At 32.9% G+C, this 23,436-nt stretch overlaps 1 protein-coding gene and 1 long non-coding RNA gene across 5 annotated transcripts; one reads left to right on the top strand and one right to left on the bottom strand.

The window, feature by feature from the left end:
• Window positions 1-963: 963 nt before the first annotated feature.
• On the bottom strand, window positions 964-4,382 carry LOC145315661 (uncharacterized). The gene is made up of 3 exons (XR_013878106.1): window positions 4,271-4,382; window positions 2,301-2,362; window positions 964-1,182 (listed from the first exon to the last, which is right to left on the bottom strand). It is a non-coding gene; the product is annotated as an uncharacterized LOC145315661 (long non-coding RNA).
• A 3,305-nt stretch (window positions 4,383-7,687) lies between these two features.
• On the top strand, window positions 7,688-23,415 carry LOC145315640 (uncharacterized). 4 transcript variants are annotated; one of them, XR_013878098.1, is made up of 17 exons: window positions 7,688-7,861; window positions 10,132-10,237; window positions 15,928-16,056; window positions 16,306-16,422; window positions 16,705-16,817; window positions 17,296-17,374; window positions 17,512-17,572; window positions 17,879-18,019; window positions 18,316-18,419; window positions 18,640-18,798; window positions 19,039-19,128; window positions 19,546-19,682; window positions 19,860-19,962; window positions 20,334-20,447; window positions 20,618-20,797; window positions 22,280-22,741; window positions 23,027-23,415. XR_013878098.1 is itself a non-coding variant. In XM_080155633.1 (16 exons), exons 1-16 carry the CDS (start codon window positions 7,794-7,796, stop codon window positions 22,340-22,342), a joined length of 1,764 nt encoding a protein of 587 aa, XP_080011759.1. In that variant the 5' UTR covers window positions 7,688-7,793; the 3' UTR covers window positions 22,343-23,415. The 4 variants fall into 4 exon arrangements, 1 of the variants encoding a protein (XP_080011759.1); XR_013878102.1 differs by having other exon boundaries at window positions 23,016-23,415; XR_013878097.1 differs by having other exon boundaries at window positions 23,009-23,415.
• Window positions 23,416-23,436: the final 21 nt, after the last annotated feature.

The raw sequence follows: 23,436 nt of genomic DNA, 5'->3' as shown, positions 1-23,436 counted from the left end.
TGTTGACCCCCCCCCCCCCCACCCCCGACCGATTAAGGTGCGGCAAGGGGCCCAACTGTTAAGGGTTAAAATATCACCGCATCGTATTATACAGTTTTATGGAGAGAAAAATCTGCGCGCTAAACGCACAAATCCGAGAAACACTGATAATGTCTCGCATTGTTATATAAACAGCTTTCCTCGGATATAAAATGTAAAGTTATAAGATTAATACCAGTTTTTTTATTTGTAGAAAACTGTATATAATACGATGCTAGGCATAATTTTGTCGTATAGCTGAGAACCGGTTCTAATCCACCGGATTTTAATAGGTTTTGAATGAAAACGAGAAAATAAATTATTCTGATTTTGGCAATTTCGTCTGGCATATTATTTTATTTTAAGGAATAATTTTTGTGTTGGTATCTTTTTTTAATAAAATGTTCAAAATTATCCTTTTTTAAAAGTGTTTCCCGCTGATATGTGACAAATGAAGTGAAAACTAGGCTAGTTTAGTAAGGCTAGATAAATATTTTTAAAGCTATTGACAGAGTAAATACTATATTAAATACTAAATTAATACAGAGTACATAATAAATTATAAGGTTGGTTAGTTTAATTTGACGTAGTCACAAAGCCTTTTAAGCAGGGCTCGGCAGCCGCGCGTCAGTTGCAACTAAGCCCTAAATCTAAACCTGTTTGTATGCTTGAAAAACTTTTTCTTAAAGATAGATTGCCATATTTCGGTCAGGTTTAGACTAACAGCTTATTTTTAAAAATCGTAAAAGGTTTAGGTATTTTTTTAGGCTTACAGGCGGCTGATGAACAGCTGCCGATCCATGCTTTAAAGAACACAAATATGGATGGCCTTTTATTGATTGATCCCAAGTCTCAAAATAGATAAAATAAAATGATGAGCTTAGTTTTAACATCAAGTCATCAAAACATCCAACCTTAATTCAAAACTATCTATAAAAAGTTATCTTTTAGGAATATAGCAGAACTTAATTACCTACTTAATTTGAAATATGAAATAGAATAATGTCTGAACTATGAAAATTAAGTATTTTGATATTCTTTTATTATTGCAAAATAAGTTAATAAGGATAATTAGGTTCTATAGAATTAACATTTTTTGTTTGTATCAGTATCTTTTTTCCAACGTTTCCAGAGGCCAGGCTGTCGTCGCTTACTTTCCGGCTTCTAAAATAACAAGAACTATTAATCACAACGAAAGAAAAAACATTTATTAGCGTAAAATATTTCAACTGATTCCCCCCCCCCCCCCCCCCCCGGTGTAATAGTGTACATTGTACAAGCTGTGTATATTTTCTCCACCTAGATGAATTTCTGTACCCCAATCCCTCTCTCCCAAAGGGGGACAAAGCAAAAACGAAAGCAAGTGATTTTAAGAACCTACCAGCAGTGATGCTTTTTTTTTTTAGTGTTTGCACAAAAATTTTACCTCGGCGGCAAATTTTTTTAGGGGGGTAATTACCTCGCCAAAAGATAATAGGGGGGTATTAATCCTCCCCCCCCCCCCACCCATCAGAATTCAAGTAAATTTTACCCCAAGGTTAAAAATGTTTTGGGTGTAAAAAAAATTGCGGGACATTTTAAACCCCCCCCCCAAAAAAAAAAAGCTTGGACGCCCTTGCTTGTCCCTGTTCTAGAAAGCTTTTATGAATTTTGTATTCAGTTACTTTTCTTAATTGGTTGGTTTCAACTATAATGTCCAAACTTTCATACCATAACTCTAATCTAGAAAAGGGGGAATTTTATTTTAAATTAGGGATGAACATTAAGGGGGGAGGCGGATGTGCCACTTTTTGAAACCAATAGTAAAACGTGCATGATCTCGGCCCATAAAAGAGTTACAGCTCTAAAATTCTGCACAGCAGTTGCTTTTGTGGTGAACAATATGGAACTGTGACGAAACGGCGGCGAAACCGCCGCTCCCGCCAAAAACCGCCGTTTCCCAACAAATAGACAATTTTCAATCATGTGAGATAAACTTTTATTTTCATAAGAATTTCGCTTATATTTTCACTTGACACTTTTCGCCGTTTTTTCACAGTTCGATATTGTTCTCCACAAAAGCAACTGTTGTGCCGAATTTTAGAGTTATAACTCTTTTATAGGCTGAGATCATGTGCGTTTTACTTTAGGTTTCAAAAAGTGGCACATCCGCCTCCCCCCTTTGTTGTTTATTCTCTTTTCCGTAAAAATATGTGTGTTACAGATTAAATGAATGTACACGAAACAACGTGTAGAGAACCCCGAAATTTAGAATAGCTACGCTGCTCATAATAATAATTAACCTGTGTTGAATGAAAGAATATTCTTCAGTGCAGTGATACTAAATAAACATCCTTCACCACTACTGAAAAAATAAATAATTATAGTTTTTATCATATTCAATCGTAATGATTAATATCCAGCAAATTAAAACTGGTTCTCATCCATAAGAAAAAAACGATGAATAGCATTGTATCATATCCAGTTTAATAGCCCGTGTATTCGGCATCTTGGGGCTAAATAAACATGTTTTTATCTTATAATTGTACATTTTATATCCGCAGAAAGCAGTTTATAATACGATGTAAGAAATGACTATTATCGCGTCGCGTATTATAGACAGCTTAACGCGGATATCAAAATGAAAATTAATAAGATATATACACATTTTTTTTAGTTATGAGGGGCCGGAAGCCCAGGTACCTAAATAAAACTGTTAAACTAAATTAAGTTTAAGATTTTTATTTTAATGTACGTGGAAAATTATCTGTGAAATGATGCTAAACATGATTTTTTCAGTATGACTGAGAATCGGTTCTAATCCAGCGGTTTTAAAACCAAACTACTGGAATAAAAACAATTTTGCATTGGACATAGGATTATCTAGGTATCAATAAACTTTTTTAACAAGGATGACAACATCCATAAAGGGAAGCTCTGAAACGGTAGGACAAACGGACATTAACACTTGTATAATGTCAGAACTGAATAATCAGAATGCGAATGTATAAGAGTCAAAGCAAAATTGTAAGTAAATTTGTTGAAAAACTGCTTGATACAGGATATTGATTATGGACATACTTACATTTTTAGGACTTGATTATAGAGTTGCTTCGCTTTTAATATTATACTTTGTTGTCCCAGGAATCAGTATACCAAAAATCAGACCAATCGAATGATTTGGTCACATACAAGGGGGGGGGGGGGGGCGAAAAAGACACTTTTTGAAACCAAAACTAAAAGTCAAAGGAACTCAACTAAAAAAAAAGTGTTCCAGGTCTGACATTTTGCATGGCAGTTGCTCTATAGGGGTACAATATGGAACTGTGAAGAAACGGCGGTGCAACTGTCGAGAAATGGCAAACAAAATTTCGGCGGGAAACAGCGGTTTTCGGCGGTTGCGCCGCCGTTTCTTCACAGTTCCATATTTTACCCCTATAAAGCAACTGCCATGCAAAATCTCAGACCTGTAACTCTTTTTTTAGTTGAGTTCCTTTGTTGACTTTTAGTTTTGGTTTCAAAAAGTGTCACTTTCGCCCCCCCCCCCTTTTTTTGTTAAAAATGTAAAAAAATCATCATGTTTAAAATGGAAGTATGGACATTCTGGTAATGATTATGGAGTTGCTACGCTTTCTAACTCGTACCTAACTACTACATGAATCACCATGCAAAATTTGAAATCAATAGGACAATTCTAACATGCCTAAATTAACGAAAAAAGCTATTTAAAAAGTAAAAAAATCAACATGTTTAAAATGGACGTACGGACATTCTGGTAATGATTATAGAGTTGCTACGCTTTCTAACTCGTACCTAACTACTAAAGGAATCACCATGCAAAATTTGAAATCGATAGGACAATTCTAACATGTCTAAATTAACGAAAAAAGCTATCCGTGACGGACGGATGTACGGACGGACGGACCGACCCTAATTATAGAAAAGCTTCGTTTTTAAAAACCAGTGGACACGCCTTAGTATCTAGAGGGATCAATAAAACATCTGATATGAACATAATTCATTGGTTTATAACGAATAATTGTGTCTGTCTGTCGATAATGTTAGATGGTTGCCAATTTAATTTTTTTTATAAGTGCTTGAGATTAATTTTGTTTAATCCAAACTTTTATAAATTTCCATAAATTAGGGGCTGGTAAATATCTATTTTCTTATATGAGTGTAAATAATACATTTAATTAGGTTATTAAGAAGTCGTAGTAATACCCGTACGTACTAGTTTAGTATATATGTATAAAATCAAATTTTAACATACCTCAGCACAATATCAGCAAATAAATCTTCTATTATTCAAACTTCCTCCCTCATTTTAACAGATTTCTGCAATTGATTGGACTTATTTTACAAATAAATAGGTTAAGTTAATTGATTTTAGAAAATCTATATGCCCGAGTCCTCGAGCATGTAGAAGATGGGTGATAGTTAAATAGCCTAAAACAATCCCCAGACCTAGATTTAAATACAGCCTAAAACCATATGGAACCTTTATTAAAATCTCCTAAAATCGAGGGATCTTAAAGGATAAATAGCCGATCAATTGATGTATTTACAAAGTTGAAAAGCCAAGGATTAAGTTTATATTTACAGCAAATTATGACAATAAATAATTTTAAACTATTAGACAGTGCAAATAAGCAATATTTCTTCACAATGCAAACAGTCGATAATCACACACACACACTTACGTAATAATAATAACAATAATAATAGTGAGTGTGACTCAAAACAAACTTCCTTACGCAAAGGCGACATTTGAAAAATATTACCAAGCAGACAACAATTTTTTAAGGATTATTCTATCTCGATTTTTTTTTCTATAATATTAAATTTTTCAATGCAATTAATTTTTTTAGAAAAAATATTATTTGCATCTAACAGAGTACATTATTTTTGTATGCTATGCATATAAAGTGAATTATTAAAATTCTTCCATAAGCGACAATTTTACCACAAAATAAATAATCGATCGGCTAGGGTAAAAATTACCCAATCCACTATAAAAATTATTTTTTAAAATCCCCAAAAAAACTAACTTGGGGGCCTAATTAAAATTTCGGCCCTGCAGTCTTATTCTAAATGTGGCAAAGTATATTTTTGACCCCCCATTCAAAAATGCTTTAAAAACAGTTTAAGCCCAGCGACTTGTTTTATAATCTGCCAATTTTTTTTAAGGTTTCCCTGGTTAGCTAAAAGAAGATTGCTGTAATATACTTTTTTGGCCGTTTTTAAAACTTTGTTGTAAGCATTTTTATATTTTCTATACAATTCTTTATTCACTTCCGACGGATTTTTTGAAAGCTGAGACTGTAACTGAAATTTTCTAGCCCTAGACCTAAGAATCCCCCTGGTCATCCAGGGTTCTATCATGTGATAGTTTTTATTAAAACGAATTTCTTTCAATGGAAAGTTCTGATCAAATGCTTCCTTAAATATTTTCTGAAAAGTTTCATAGCTATCTGTAGGGTTATTATGGTTATAGACTTCAGTAAAAGGTAAGTTAGTTAATTTTTCTTTGAAATTTGCAATATTATTTTCAGAGAAATCTCGACTTGAAATTACTTTTGGGGTTGGCTGATATTTGTTTGTTTTAATAATGTGAAAAGTTGAGAAATGATCACTTAAATAGGTGGTGATTATTCCAGCCACCATTTGGTCTTTAACATCATTAGTCCAAATGTGATCAATTAAGGTTGCTGAATTAAGATTATTATGGCTGGATACTCTTGTTGGGTTAGAAATAAGTTGCAAAAAGCCAGCTGAAAACAACATATCAATAAACTCAGCAGTGTGATTATGAGAATTAAAGGAAAGAAGATCAAGATTAAAATCCCCACAAATGATTGCTTTACATTTGCGTTGAGAAATAGAGTCTAAAATACCCTGAAAATGCTCAAGAAACATTTCAGTTTGCATAGAAGCTGTTATATTATTTACTCCTTTACTTGGGCTACGATAGAAATTACCTACAAGAAGTTTTTTTCTATTGCCAAGTTCAATTTCAATGAATAAACATTCAATTATTTTTTCATGAAAGATAGAATATTCATTTAATATAGAAAATTTTAAGGATTTGTTAATATAAAAGCCAACCCCGCCACCTACAAAAGTTTTCCTTGTTTTGTATAAAACTGTATGGTAGTCATTAAGTGATAGCCTGATATCTAGTTGCCGAATGTGTACGCAGTTTCCTGAGTGTTTCCTCATCCTAGCTCAATATTTACTACTAGCTAAAAAAGCTTCAAACTTCAAAAAAAAATCTAAATTCAAAAAATTCAAATTTATAATGTATAAATCGTTTATACATTCAAATTTTGATTTTTTAAGGGAAGTTTGAAGATTTGTAGCTAGTAGTAAATATTGAGCTAGGATGAGAAAACACCCAGGAAACTGCGTACACTTTCGGCAACTAGATATCAGGCTATCCATTAAGTTCATACATGGATGGCATAATTATGGAGAAAGTCTCTTGCAAACAAATTATGTCAAATACAACCCCTTTACTTTTCCAAAATGCAATTAAATCGGATAAACTAGAAAATTTAGAGTTTAGAGATTGTATATTTATACTTAGAAGAGAGATATTTTTAGAATTTTTAAATTTTTGGCTAAAACTTTCTGGGCAATAATATGAAGAATCAATATCAATGTCTTTGTATATATCTAAATCTACATCAAAGTCAGAGTTTTCTGAGAAAAGAAGCCTATGCCAATTTCGATTTTGTAATGCATTAACTCCATTTTGATGAATTAATTCCTCCATTTAAACATAATATCCAATAAGATAATATTTCTCACATACACACAAAAAAAAGGGGAGGAGTTGCTTTAAATTAACCATGGGAAAACAAAGATATGAAATAGGGCCGGCAGAATAAAAGGGAAAGGGGAGGAGTTGGTTTAAAAGATTCATCATGGGAACACGGAGATATAAAATTATGGCGGCAGAATAAAGGGGAAGGGGGATGATAATCCGTGCACAGGTGAAAATTGTGGTTAGGTTAAAAGGGATTTATAGATATATTAGGGTGCCTTAAATAATCATTAAATTAAAAAAAAATAAAAAGGGCTTTGAGGATTTCTAATAGAAAAGAAAATGAAAACCAAACACAGTAAGAAATTTAAGAAATGTAAAAAAAAACCTGCTAACATCTGTAGAAGGGTTGTTCCTTTCCTGGAAGTTTCATGCATATCTTGGGATGGTTTTCGGCTATTTTTCATAAATCTTGAAGGAACTAAGATACTATTTCATCTAAAATATACAAGCATAAAAAGTAAAACCTTGCTGAATATTATTGACAGATGTTTTTTTTTTACATTTAGATCTTGATAGAAAAAAATCAATCTTTTATAAATCTATTAATTGCTAATTAATCATGAAAATTCTATTAAAAAAATATTTTCGTCAAATAATAGCTTTAGTCATATTTTAAGATATATGAAATGAACAAAACTATACCCTTAAAAATCTGGTTTACAGCGGACCAACGTTGCACACAATATAGGACAAGTTTTTAAAAACTGTGCGGTGCGCGCGAATGCCACGTAACAGCGGGAACATAAACACAACACACAAAAGAAATGAAGAAAAAATTTTAAATACATTTTCCTTTATAGATATTTTTTTTGTTTATTAAAATTCATTTATACAATAATAGAAACCTTTTTCTATGTCAGTTGTCAGTTTTATTTATTATTTTTACCTTTACAGATTTTAATGTGTCCGAATAATATAACTTAAAAACTCCTAATTAGATAAAACAATTAAAAAACTATAAAAAATGGAAGGTGGTACTAGTAGAAGAGAACTTTTGGATATTATTGATCAACAAAAAGAGAAATTAACAAGGTAGACTCAAAATTTAATAAAATTCTTGTGCGAAAATATTATGATCGATTTTTATTTTTAAAGATCGATTAATTTCCAATCCTTTAATCAGTCTAATTTTCAGGCTGGCCACAAACTTGCTATTTCCACTATTTCCGCTATTTCCACTATTTTTGCATGCTATGCATACTATTCCAAAACTGCATACTATTTCCACTATTTTCCAAAAACTGCATACCTACTATTTGCCACAATTTATTTGTATGTCAGATAAATCTTCAATTTTTAGGTAAATAAAACGAACTGAATTTTTTAGATCATGAAAAGAAAGCGAAGTATCGGGGTTTATCGCATTTTCACAGTATCTTTTATCCCCTGTGGGGGGCTCTAACACTGCGGGGCAATCATTACCACTTACCTAACCTAAAATAAGTTATCAAATGCTACTGTGAAAATACGGCAAACTCGCTACTTTGTTTTCAATTCTTTTAGAAATGTTTTCAGAAGAAAGTAATTCTTCAGTTCAGATTGTTGTACCTTTTTTGAAAGTTATTGATATTTCCACATTCAATGTAAAGATATCTTCTTTTAAATTTTAATAGCATTGACGAGTACTTTTATAATTAAATGATCCTATAGGTAACTGAGGTTTATGATCTCTTAACTAATATAAATCCTCTGTTTTTAGGTCCTTTTTCACATAACAATTTTAAACGGCTGTAATTTTGAAGCTAGAAGAACATTTTTTTAAAGAAAATATTTTTGTGTATGTAAATTTTATGTTAGGAGTCTCAAGACATAAATTTCAGCAGCGGAAGCTGTACTTAGCAGCTGCCAGACGGGGCTCGGCAGGAAAACGACGGTGGATATTTATGAAATTTTAATACCTACCTCATGTGGGGGGGGGGGGGGTTCTCAGGAACCAAATTTATGAACCTTGCAGATTTTTTGGACTTAAGCTTTTATGGGTAAATTAACATTTAGTTAGATGTCACCCCACTTCCACTCTCCCTAGCCCCGCGGGGGTTAAAAAAAACCTTTAATTGAACCTAACCTTAACTATCTCATAAACCATTTGATCATGAGAGCAGATTTTTTTGGACTTAAGCTATCAGAGGTATAGTTTAAGCAAGAAGCAACTCAAGCAACCTCAGTTTTCTCTAAAACCACTGAATAAACCGTGCAGATATTTTGGACTTAAGCTTTTATTAGTGTAGACCAACTTTTAGATTAAAAGTCATTCTCCCCCCTAGCCCTCCGGGGCTCAATAAAACCCTAAAATGAACCTGACCTTAATTATCCCAAACCATTTAATCATAAAAGCATATTTTTTTCAATTTAAGTTATCAGAGGCATGAGTTATAATTTTAGCAAGAAGCAACATCTTAGCCCCAATCCCCCTAGCACTCTGGGGCTTTATGAAACCCTAAAAATTGACCAAACCTTAGTTTTCTCTTGGATCACATTTTAACCGTGCAGATATTTTTAACTTAAACAATGTGTATAAAATAACTTAAGTTTAGAAGTCATTCCCCCTGACCCCCCCCCCCCCTATGCCTCCAGCCTTTTAGGGCTTTATAAAACCCTAAAAATGACCTGGAATCCCTTAATTTACCATTTTTATCAACCAACTTTTAGTCTAGAAGTCAATTTGATGCCCCCTCCCCCTAGCCTTCCGTGGCTCAAAAAGATCTTAAGATTAACCTAACCCTAGTTAGGTATCTCTTTAACCATTCGATCATCAGAGCAGTTTTTTTGGACTAAAGCTGTCAGAGGCATGAGCTATAGTTTATGCAAGAATCAACACCAGAAGACCCTTCCTCCCCAGCCTGCATTTTAAGTCATTAAGTTGATTTAAAATGCTCATTATTGTGTTTAAAATGCATGCCATTTAATACTATTTTGTTTTAAATGCATGCTATTTCATACTATTTTATGGAATTTGTACATACTATTCACTTTTTTTCTGCATACTATTTTATGCTATTTTGAAAAAAAGTCTGTGGCCACCCTGAATTTTTCAGTCAATGAAACAAGTTATATATTTTCTTTCTATTGTGTAATTTAAGATATCTCAAACAGATTGACTTTATCTGGAAGCTACATTGTTTTAGCTAGAAACATGTTTTTGTCTTATATAGGGATGATCCTAAGGCGAGCGTATTGTTAAAATGAGATGAAAATAAAAAAATAACTTACTTTATACTTATTTTAGGTTAGATGATTACTCTGGCAGTGTTAATTAAGACCTATTCTCTTAAACAAATATTTGATTTTTTTTTCTGATGTAGGTATGAAACCCGTTTGAAAGAAGTTGTAAAATCGTACAAAGCCCTGGCCAAAGAAAAAGCTTCCCTAGAAACATCATTGAAGGCCATTACTGATAACTCAAATGAGGTAAATTCATGCTTAATTTTTTAAAAAATCAAACAACGACTTCATGTGGACAAATAACATTATATAGGACGTACACAGTGTCGAAGGAAATCTAAATATTTGTTCTCACGACTTTTATCTTCAAGCCTTGGGTAATATTATACATGATTGTAAAATATTTCGAGTTACTCAACTTCAAAGTCCTTTTCACTTCGATCTTAAATATAAACTTCACATTTCTGATATTTCAATAGGAAATGGGCCAATTATAACCACCGGTGTCCTGGATAGAAAACAGGTTTTTTTTGACATACGTCTCACAAGACCTATGTAGTTATGACCGGGAGACAATGACAGTTCAGTACAAGACTTTCGTTAAATCACAGCTGATCATTTTTGTGGATTTTTTTGAAAATTACTTTTTTCCCAAAAAAATCTCAATTTTCTCACATTTGCTGCTTAGTTTATGCAAGAAAAGTATAATAAGTAACAGCTGTACTGAATTCAGATTGTGCTATCACCTATAACAAAATCTTTCAGAATCAATGGAATAAGATTTGTAGTCTAGAAATTGAGTAAGAGTTAATTATTTTGAATTAATGTTCAACAATAAATTTGCACGTCAGAACTGCTTCTAGCCTCCATAGGCTTTCACCTGGCTTTAACATGATTCAATCTATCTGACTTTGCCTTTGACTCCACAACATAAAATTATTGCCCTCAAATTTCTTTCACTAAAACATTATCTCCTATCAATCCACATGTTAAACTTCTTGTTTAAAGACATTAAAGTTACCATCCCTGTCCTTCAACTTTAACAAGTATGCCTCATAATACTTTCCACTAAACAGGGTACCTCTCTCCACCCTGGTATAGCCAGACCTCTATTCTAGCCGGCTGACATGTTTCACCCAGCCTATAAATCCTGATGGAAGTCAGTTTAGAATTCTGACCTTGTTTGTTAATCAACAATTTCACACACTTTTGACTTTTTCTTTATGGCACTTGTTTGCTATTGAACTTGTGGCTTGACTTTTGCCATATAAAGGGATAACCTCAAGATTCAGAATAAACTTTCAAGTATTCTTACTTTTTACTTCCTTTGGTTTCCTATGAACCAACTACTGTCATGAGAGATCTTTCCATGAATGAAAGCCAAGACTGCCATGCATCTAGCTACATGGTCTTCAAGACTCCCTTGCCTTAGTTACTTCAGCTAAGAGCTCATATCCTCTCATTCTCTATTACTCAGAAGTTCACCATGGTTTCCGCCTACTCTGCTGATTGAAAGTCAGGTGGGTCTATGATTCCAAATGTAACACCACTTGATAGACAAACTGCCCTTTATTTTTGCTTTGCTAATCCTACATTTTGGTCTTCCTGTTCAACACCTTCCTAGGTCCCTTTACTACTGGTAGCTTTTAGGAAGGGTAGTATTGATCTGCTTAGGACAAAGAACTTGCCTGTGTTTATTTTCAAATTGGATTTTAAACTAAAGTTGCCATTGGAAATCACACTTCAATAAAATCCAGTTATGATCATGTAACCAGCATTCACATTCACTCTAGTAATAAGCTACTATTATTTTCTGTCACTTAGCTGCTCTTACACTATCTTGAATACACTATCTTGCAAATTATTCATCCAGCTTAGAATCCAATATGTATCTATAATCATTCTATAGTTTCACCTATGTAAAACCTTCTATGGTTCTCACTATGACATTTAATCAGTAGTAAAGACAAGCAGTGTGTACAAAAGGCAGAGATTCAATCAAGACCAGCTATAGACTGGTCTTTACACGGATTCCAAGTTCATGTCAAACACTTACAAGCGATATAATATAGTAATATAGGACTTTAAACATGGCAACTGTGGTTGTGGATATATATGTTACACTCCAAGCAGATATTGTTTTGATGTTAAGACATCAAATCAGCCAGGAACCAATATTGAGCAGGATAACTTGTTAATATTTCAAGAAAACTTGTTTTAAAAATATAATATGTCATGAGGCATGCAACAGGGATATGAAATATTTTTTAAAAAGTTAATTACAAGAGTTGTTTAGACATTAATTCAAATATTTACTTCAAATAACTCTTATTTCATTTCTAGACTACAAATCTTAGATTATTCAAGATTCTTAAAGATTTTGATAACACAGTCCTTAGTTCAGCTGTATTTATTAGGGTAAAGCGGGGCGATCTCGGTTTTGAGGTGAAGTCGGTATTTTTTGACCACCTTCATTAAATGACATTTTTCTCCATGTTCTAATCGACTGACAGAAAAAAACATAAAATCAAATTTGTTCCTTATTAAATTGCCTAGGTACAAAAAAGTATAAAATGAAATTTTGTGAGATGAATTTTTAGGGTACTTATTGGGTCTTAAAGTCGGACGACAAAAAAATTTTTTTTCAATTTTTTTGCTTTGGTCGGAAAAACGGTAAGTTGGACAAAATCTGGTAAGAGCTAGAGCTTAGACGTCTTCAGGGGACTTATTAAGAATCTAATAGGCTATCCATTTCCGTTTAAAACTTTAAAAAAGCTTGTAAAGTTTTTTCTTAAATCGACTAAAAGTGAAGCGGGGCGAATTCGGTTTTTTCACTTTTTATACTAACTTTTTCAATTTTATATAAAAAAGTGAAATTTTCGAGAAAAAAGTCAAATTTCTCGTACTTAGAAAATTTTTTTTTTTTTTGTAGAAAAAATTGTCCGGTCTTCATAATTTTTTTTGTGAATGCTCTTTATTACATTTAGCAACTTTAACCTTTAGGGCATGCTGTAATTAAATCAATATGTCATAGGTTTTTTGAAGCTGGAAAATCGACCACAGATTTTGCCAAACTTTTCTCTTTTTTTCAACTTGATTTTTTTAGGAAATTTTGCTAATAGAACTAATTTTTTTTTTTGGCCAAATCTATTCAAAATTGCCTGAATTTTAAGGATCAGGCCTTTAAAGTCATAAAAAGTTAATTTTTCTAGTAGGTATAGTATTTTTATGTTTTTTATCAAAAAAATTTTCGAAAAAAAAAGTCAAATTTCGCATACTCTTTATTACATTTAGCAACTTTTACCTTTTGGGCATGCTGTAATAAAATCAATACGTCATCGATTTTTCGAAGCTTGAAAATGCCCTATCGACTTCGCCTCAAGGCGGGGCGAAGTCGGTGCCGTTTTAGAGATCAATTTTGACAAACTTCCCAAAGTCCTAGGTTTACATCCTTTTAGGACCTGATCGACTTTTCCGAGATCTTTCTACTGGTCTTGGTCCCATTTAAAAAAAATAATTTTTATGATTTGCAGGTTCAAAAAACCGAAAAATACACCGAGTTCGCCCCGCTTTACCCTATACTTTTCTTGTGTAAATTTAAGTTTACTAAGCTGCAAATGTGAGAAAATTGTGATTTTTGAAGGAAAAACTATGAAATTTGGGTATAAAAGTAATTTTCAAAAAAAGCCACAAAAATGATCAGCTGTGATTTAACGAAAGTCATGTACTGAACTGTCATTGTCTCCCGGTCATGACTACATAGGTCTTGTGAGACGTATGTCAAAAAAAACCTGTTTCCTATCCAGGATACCGGTGTAACGTAATTGGTTCGATTTCATTTGTATATACTCTACTACACACTTACTAGACAAATGACAGAAGAATTGCAGATAATAGGTATTAAATTAATTAATTACGACTAATTGCTTTTTTTTTTATTGAGAAATATATTATTTGTAGGGTGTTGGAAATGAAGCCCCCTCGGAATTTTCCCAAGTTTTAAGATTTTTTGGATAGGCCTCCAGGTTCCGGAGCTCCAGGCCTCCAGGTCCTCTCTGTACAGGTAAAAATGAAAAAAAAATTTTTTTTTTTGAAGAGTTAGAAGTCAACTTATGAAACAAAATATGCGTTTTTTTCTTCAAATATGTGAATAACATTCAAAAATATGCATATTTTGTTTCATAGGTTGACTTCTAACTCTTTAAAAAAAAATTATTTTTTTAATTTTTACCTGTACAGAGAGGACCTGGAGGCCTGGAGCTCCGGAACCTGGAGGCCTATCCAAAAAATCTTAAAACTTGGGAAAATTCATCATATAAGAATGATTTTATCCCTAATAACCTATCCTCTCAGTCCAAAGATAAAGCCTATACTCCCTGTTTACGCAAATGTGTCAAAACTTCCCCCCCCCTTACCCCAAGTTTTGGTATCTTTCAAAAAAAAAAACAGTGGCGGGACCGCCGCTACCGCCGGCCGCCGCCGTTTTCCGCCGCCACCATAAAATTTTTTTTATTGCATTTCTCGCCGAATTTGGAATCATTTGAGACCATGTTATTTTTTTCAAAAATTTTTCCCCTTACAAGCAACCCTGCGGGGGGACTTGTAAGGTATATCTTAAATACAGTATGCTACTCCCTTAGTTTTAGAGATAATTAAGTGAAATCTTTTTGATTGTGTCACTAATTACCCCAAGTTTTGATATCTTTCAAAAAAAACGGCAGCAGCACCGACGCTCCCGCCGTCCGCCGCCGCCACGAAAAAAAATTTTTTATTGCATTTCTCGCCGAATTAGGCAATTTTGAATCATATGAGACCATGTTATTTTTTAAAAATTTTTTGGGGCGGTGGCGGAAAACGGCGGCGGCGGATGGCGGGAGCAAGGTTGCTTGTAAGGGGAAATTTTTGAAAAAAATAACTTGGTCTCATATTATTCCAAATTGCCTAATTCGGCGAGAAATGCAATAAAAAATTTTTTTTTGTGGCGGCGGAAAACGGCGGCGGACGGCGGGAGCGGCGGTCCCGCCGCCATTTTTTATTCAAATATTTTCAAATATTTTTTTACTGACCTACCTAAAAAGATTTTGTTTCAATATCTTTAAAAGCACAGGAGTAGCACTGAATTTAAGATATACCTTGATAAACGAGAATTTGAAAAAAATGACTGTCCCCCCGCAGGGGTGCTTGTAAGGGAAAAAATTTTTGAAAAAAATAACATGGTCTAAAATGATTCCAAATTGCATAATTCTGCGAGAAATGCAATAAAATTTTTTTTTTGGTGGCGGCGGAAAACGGCGGCGGGCGGCGGGAGCGGCGGTCCCGCCGCCGATTTTTTTTTAAAGATACCAATAGTTGGGGTAATTAGTGACCCAGCCCAAAAGATTTCATCCAATTATCTCTAAAACTAAGGGAGTAGCATACTGTATTTAAGATATACCTTCATAAACGAGAATTTGAAAAAAATGACTAAGTCCCCCCGCAGGGTCTCAAATGATTCCAAATTGCCTAATTCGGCGAGAAATGCAATAAAAAATTTTTTTTTGGTGGCGGCGGAAAACGGCGGCGGGCGGCGGGAGCGGCGGTCTCGCCGCCGTTTTTTTTTAAAGATACCAATAGTTTGGGTAATTAGTGACCCAGCCCAAAAGATTTCATCCAATTATCTCTAAAACTAAGGGAGTAGCACCCAAAATAAAATTGCTGGTATGTCGTGTGACGAGTCACCACATTTCCCCCCCCCCCCCCTTTAATTCTTGCTACCTTTTGAAATAAGAAAACGTTACATGTTATACTTTGAATCATACATTATTACATATATAGCAGAACATAGTGGTTATGGCAAGAACTTAACTTATATTATAATCATTTTCAAAAAAAAACATCATTATTAACAAATGAACAACTTATTTAGAACTGAGTTTGTAAAATAAATAATTTTCAAGGAGATGCAAAAGTTACTAGCTGATGAAAGAAACCTTAAAGAGAAATTGGAAGAGGAGATATTTTCCTTGAAGAAATCTGGTGATAATAGTCCTGCTAAACCTAAAGATTCTGAACTACATCAACCACAGGTATTACCTTTTTAGGCAAGGAAGTTTGTCATTTTTAGTTTAGCAAATGAATCAGTATTAAAATAAGCACTTTTTACACTTCATGGTAATTCGTACTCCGATTTATGGGAATTTCTTTTTGTGTCATGATGTGTCTAATGGTGCACGTGTAGATTTTTATTATTCCACAACACATCCCTTAGAATTAGCGTTACACTATTAGGTCACGCTGTAGTCATGTGATTGAAAAGTATATTGAGGTTTTTCTAGGCTCCGAGATTGGACGAGCTAAAGGTTGAGCTAGAAACCATGAAGGCAAAACTTCAGATGTCTGAAAAGCAACTGGAAGAACAAAATAACACCAAGGCTCAGCTTAGAAAGATGCAGGCAAGTCTCAAATGAAGAAAATCATGTTGTCTTCTAATTTAATTTGTGTCAAAGTGAATGTTACTTTTGAGTTTTGGTAGTTTATCTTTGCTCATGATAATTAAAGCGGCGTACTTACAAATTGTAGATTAATATTTGGAATATTCTCTTTGTGTTGATAAACGTTCTTGGAAACAAAATAGGTTTTTATCAGATGATATATCTTACCTATTGTATATTACTATTATTATATTTTTTAATTGCCTGTATGTAAAATTGATAAAATTTATTTTATACCAAAAGGAGGAATTGACAGCTGTCCGCAAACTTCATCATGAGCAGCTGGAAACAGCTGAGGAGGCGAGGGAAGCTGCTGAACTTAGAGCTGTAGAAATTCAGAAACAACAAGAACAAAGGTAACTACTAGGAGCGCAGATACTTAACTACAAAATTGTGTTGCTCCGAAATCGAAATATTATCATTTACCTAGGAAAATGTCGTTGTTGTTTTAAAAACAATAAGATTTTTATGTATAGAAATGAAATACAATTGTAAGAATGTGAAGGAAGGTTTTTAGTATAAGATCGATGCACGTCTTGATTTCATATTATAAATGTGACGAGAAATTAAAATTAGTTCTTTTTTCTCCTACTATCGGTTACGCCCCTAGAGGCCTAGTTATATTTTTTTGGCGATTTCTCTTAGGAGGGTAACGGTACTCTTCCCCAAAATAGTTATAAACCTTCCCACGAGCTATGAGAGGCGGCTACACAGTGAAGAAGAACTATATCGGCTCAGCGGTTAGGTAGATCCTTCGTTGCAAACAGATAGACAGACACACAGACACAGATCCTTTCACTTTATTATAAGGATATTACATATTTCCTTTTATAGGGTTGTAAATTTAGAGGCCAAACTTCAAGAGCTTTCACAAAGTCTCGCAGAATACCAAAGACTAAGAGATCATGACCAGGTAAAATAAACTTTCATTGATTCTCTATTTTTGGATGTCTTGCATTGCCACCAAGATGGTTATAATCTATTATATTTCAATAAATTCGCTATTATATTACCTACACAAAAATGTTTGGACGAATTTGTTTGTTTTAGAATAATATAGACAGTATGAGAACAAGAATTGATATGCTTAGTGATGAAAATAGTGCACTAGGTTGGTATTTAATTTTAACTTTCATTAGCGAAGTATTTAGGTAATTTATTACCTAGGTAGTAACTTAGGTATAATTCGACTATAATGCGATGATTTCGTCATACATTACCTATTGTGTTTTCTGGGATTATTTTAATTTCTCCTTTAAAAAAGGGGATTGATTGTGATATATAGCTTGATACTATAAGATAAACTCACCTAACAATCCAATAATTTTTTTCCCAGGGAATATTGACTACCTGTACCTACCTACACTTAAAATTTAAGACAATTGTTTGAAAATGCGTTCAAAATCTTGTGTTTCAGCTAAAACAATCCCAGCCGAAAATGAAAACACCAACAATCAACAAAGCAATAAAAACAAGGACAACAATGAGAGCAGTGGCGAAGCTGTTGAAACAATGCTTGCTACAGTGAAACAAATAAAAGAATCCTTACTGACTAAAGGTGAATAGAAATCAACACAGAAAAAGATTTGTAGTACTACCCTTTCCATAAGTATAAATTACAATACAATAGATATCTTTTTCGTTTGTTCTCTTAAAAAAACAAGGGACTAAATGCAATTTGGTACAACATGGATTTGATTAAAAATGAATATTATTCGTGGTAAACTTTGTGTAAAACTGATTTTAAGATGTAACCAAAGGGTAGTCGGTGTAAAGAGGAGAAGTAAAACATATGTCACTTATAATTGTTTCTTAGAATCCTGTACCCTTGTCCCCGAATAAAATTTGTTACAGGAACCAAAAGAGATGTCCTAGACCCGGTATTTATGTTGCCATGGCAGATGGACCTACAGAATAAGTGTCGAGACTTGGAGATTAAGGTCCAAAATCTGCAAAAGGTATTTTATATTCATTAATATAACTTTATTTTCTTTTCTTATTCGGTAGGTACCTTATCAGTTTAGACCTAAATACGTTTTATTTATTTCATTATAAGGATATTCAAAGAAAAATGCTTTCCCCCAAAGTCCTTCCCGTTAACAGATAATAGTTTCTATAAATGGCCTATTTTCTTGACCTACTATCAACTAGCAGTATTAAGAATAAAATCATGTTTAGTCCCTGAAAGAGAAGCAAAGTGGATCAGTATCCAGCATGTATGAAGAATTTATATCCGCCTCTGAACAGTCTGCTCAACTTGAAAACTACAAGGCAAAAACTGAAGTACTTCTCAAGAAACTGGGAGAGTCCAAGTCTCAAGTTGCTCAACTTACAAAGGTATTAATTATTAGGATACTTCCCATCAAAGGGCATAAAGAGCAGTGAAAAATCCATCCCCCTCATAATTTAAAAATGAATTGATAACAAGGCTAACTCCCTTGCGAGGCCCCCTAACCAACCCTGCAGGGCTACCCATTACAGAATATAACCCAATAGAACCTGACCTTAAACAATATCCAAACGAAGAATTATCCCCATCCCCTTTATTTTCATTCTTAATTCTACTATTTTTTATAGGAACTTGATAGTAAAAATGAAGAAATGAGAAAATTAAAAGAAAACCAAGAAAGAGAGACTGAAATTGTTAGAATGGAAAATAAGAAAAAGGTGCTTACAATCTTAGAATTTAAACAGAGACGAGTTAAGTTGCATGAATTGCATATAATAACTTGTTGGAGTAATTGGATTTGTGAATTTTGAATATATTTGTAGCATATGATATTTTGGCTAGGCATAGGTAGGCAATTAAAAATATTTGAAAGAAAATTTATTTTTACCAGGTAGATTTTGACATATACCTAAAAGTAAAAAGTATAATTTGTGATTGAGAAAAATGAGTGTAAGCATAAATACTAAAATACCATTTTACATTACAAAAAATGTTACTTCTTAATATTTTAGAATAACATTTGGTAGTAATGTTATTTTAAAATGATGAGCAATATTATGTTCTATCACTGTATGTAGTACATACCTAATACATTTTAATATTGAAATAATATTTGATAATTAATATTTAATTAGATTGGAGTGCTGAGAATCGAGCTAGAAGAGCAAAGATCCCGCAGCGTCCATATGATGGAAGAAAAAGACGCGGAGATACAAAGGCTTCAACATGAACTGGAAAAGTCTGTCGAGGAGGTCTTCTATTCTCCTGAAAGGTATGCTTATCAAAACTTTAATCATTACCTACAGAAAAGATCTTTGTAGTTAATATATCAGAAATAAGTATTGCAAAAATATGTACGAGTAATATTTTAATTTATTCATATTAATATTCACCATCTTTTTTGCTACTTAGTAGAGAGGTAAGGAAAGTGACACATTATTTTGTTCAGGAAAACGACCCCCATGTCAGTACCTAGTAGGAAGGTATCCTGTGATATAGCTGAGATGTCGGCAGGAGCTAATACTAGCGGAGCTCCACTCCATTATATTCAGGTTTGTTCAATTTAAATTCACAAGCCTCAACGCCCCTAGAGACCTTTATGAACACTTAATGAGGTGGGCAGGGGCATCCACTTTCAATTTTAGATTAGATAATATAGGAAAAGAAACAAAAAAGGTCATTTCCTTGGTTAGCTGGATCCTAAGCTATACATAGAGATAAAATCCTGTAGCTTCAATGTAAGGATTGAATATTAGATTATATTTTTTTATATTACTGACTATGATCTACTATTCTTGGGACGTGCACAGGAGAGGATGTGGGGAAGCAATGGAAAAAGGAAGAGGAAATTATATCCACCCCGTGGGCTTACAACACATCAAGGATAACACATAACTTGTATTTTATTTGAATTATTTTCTAGGAACTAAGTAGAAAAGAAGTAGAAGTAAAAGAGCTGCGAGCTAATATTCTCCAGCTAGAGTCAACACTAAGAGAGATACAGCTTAATATGTCCACTAAAGAAGAAAAATATCAGGTTTTTATTCACATTTCTTTGTTATTTTTGTATTTTTAGTCAAAGTTGTTGTGTTTTGATAAGACCATTCCTTTATTTTCAATAATTTAACAGTTGTCTGTATGCCTTTCAGACCTAAATGATAAAAATATTTGTTTTAAAAAAAAAACTACATTTTTTTTTATTTTTAGGACACCATAGACAACCTTGAGAACACTGTGTCCAGACTAGAGAGGATGACCACATCTGAGGGGGCGAATCTCGAGTACTTGAAGAATGTGGTGCTGACCTATATGTTGTCTACTGATGTCAGCAGTAAGAATCATATGCTGAAAGCTATTGGAGCCGTCTTGAAGTTAAGCAAATCTGAGGTTAGAGCTTTTTTTTTATTTTCTAGATAGGTACAAAGTTAATAAATACTTTAAATAAGATGTAGGGTAAAGCGGGGCGATCTCGGTTTTGAGGTGAAGTCGGTATTTTTTTGACCACCTTCATTAAATGACATTTTTCTCCAGGTTCTAATCGACTGACAGAAAAAAACATAAAATCAAATTTGTTCCTTATTAAATTGCCTACAAAAAAGTATAAAATGAAATTTTTGTGAGATGAATTTTTAGGGTACTTATTGGGTCTTAAAGTCGGACGACAAAAAATTTTTTTTTTCGATTTTTTTGCTTCGGTCGGAAAAACGGTAAGTTGGACAAAAACTGGTAAGAGCTAGAGCTTAGACGTCTTCAGGGGACTTATTAAGAATCTAATAGGCTATCTATTTCCGTTTAAAACTTTAAAAAAGCTTGTATAGTTTTTTCTTAAATCGACTAAAAGTGAAGCGGGGCGAATTCGGTTTTTTCACTTTTTATACTAACTTTTTCAATTTTATATAAAAAAGTGAAATTTTCGAGAAAAAAAAGTCAAATTTCTCGTACTTAGAAAATTTTTTTTTTTTGTAGAAAAAATTGTCCGATCTTCATAATTTTTTTTGTGAATGCTCTTTATTACATTTAGCAACTTTAACCTTTAGGGCATGCTGTAATGAAATCAATATGTCATAGGTTTTTTGAAGCTGGAAAATCGACCACAGATTTTGCCAAACTTTTCTCTTTTTTTCAACTTGATTTTTTTGGGAAATTTTGCTAATAGAACTAATTTTTTTTTTGGCCAAATCTATTCAAAATTGCCTGAATTTTAAGGATCAGGCCTTTAAAGTAATAAAAAGTTATTTTTTTTTTAGTAGTATTTTTATGTTTTTTATCAAAAAAATTTTCGAAAAAAAAGTCAAATTTCGCGTACTTCGGAAAAATTATTTTTTTGGTAGAAAAAATTGACCTATCTTAATAAAATTTTTTGTGCATAGTCTTTATTACATTTAGCAACTTTTACCTTTTGGGCATGCTGTAATAAAATCAATACGTCATCGATTTTTCGAAGCTTGAAAATGCCCTACCGACTTCGCCTCAAGGCGGGGCAAAGTTGGTGCCGTTTTAGAGATCAATTTTGACAAACTTCCCAAAGTCCTAGGTTTACGTCCTTTTAGGACCTGATCGACTTTTCCGAGATCTTTCTACTGGTCTTGGCCCTATTTTAAAAAATAATTTTTATGATTTGCAGGTTCAAAAAACCGAAAAAAAGACCGTGTTCGCCCCGCTTTACCCTACCTAATATATCTAAAACCTTTTTCTATAAATGCAATTTTCATAACCAAAAATAAGAACATATGGAGATCTTTGTTTTGGAAATACATTGGTATCCCTCAAAAGTGCATTACTGAAGTCATTATAAATATCCATTATATTTTGTAATCCCTTCAAATATAATTATTTCGACTACTTATTGCATTAATTAAATTTTTTTAGATAAAGCGAGTTAAGGACCAGAATGCCTACGCCTCCTGGTGGACTCAACAACAAAAACAATAATAAAAACATATCCATCCATAGTTTATTCTTTTATATCGATTGAAAGTTATTTATTTTCCAATAAAATGTTACAGTCTAAGCAGTGGCCATGTACATAGCGATCCACCATTGGTAGGGGACGGGAGTGAAACAATTAAGGGTTGACACCCCCAACCGCACGCCACTAGTTATAAATAATTTTAAAGTTTAAGAAACATGGATATAGTACCTACGGGGAAATGGATAAAAAATCACTATTAATTTAAATTTTTTTATGTTTTTCTGGAATAATTTAGATCTATAAGGTAGAACTTTATGGTATTTACTTTTACACAATAGCACATATCCAAAACATTAAACAATAGTTATATTCATAAATTGATATACATGTTTGCACTTTTATATGTACAATTACTTAAGGTATGTTTTGATATTGTATTGTTTTGATATAATTCTATATACAAAAACAGGATGTCTGTCCCCTCCGACAAAAGCCCATACCCTACCTTTTCTTGTAGAGAAAGTGGCGGAATAAGATTTTGAATATTACCTAACCTTTTGGGCTCTCCATTGCAGGGAAGCTGCATATGAGTCTTGGGATGGTTTTAAGCTATGTTTAAGTCGTGGGAAGGTTCTAGGCTATTTTTCTCCCCTTTCTCTACCCCTTTCGAATACCAAAGCCCCTAGACGCTAGGAGTGTACCAGCTAGTATAGTTAAACACTAAAAACTATTTTATAATTATAATGTTTTAAAATTTTGCATTTTTAATATTTTATAGCTCGAAAATGTGATTTATACCTAATAGAATAAGAATGTATTTTTATTTTGATATGATTATATTATTCTGTGATCTTATTTTTATAAATTTTCTAGATTTTCTAAATCAATACCTAGGTAAGTATTTTTATTAATGTAAATTTACAAGTTAAATAATTTTTTTTAACAGGAATTCAAATTAAATACCTATTAAAGATGATTATGTTTCAAATTGTATTTGTAAGTAATAATGGAATTTTTTTTGTGTTGTTTTGACAATTTTATACCTTTTTGCTTAGTTTATGTATGTTGCAATATTTTAAAGTTTATCAAAAAGTTTTCAGATAATCTTGTAAAG

This window comes from Acartia tonsa, chromosome 1 (genome assembly GCF_053477335.1).
Source record: "Acartia tonsa isolate MP-2025a chromosome 1, ASM5347733v1, whole genome shotgun sequence".
In the NCBI taxonomy this organism is placed as follows: domain Eukaryota; kingdom Metazoa; phylum Arthropoda; class Copepoda; order Calanoida; family Acartiidae; genus Acartia; species Acartia tonsa.
Note: the sequence above shows the minus strand (reverse complement) of the source record. Positions and strands in the feature narration are given on the sequence as shown.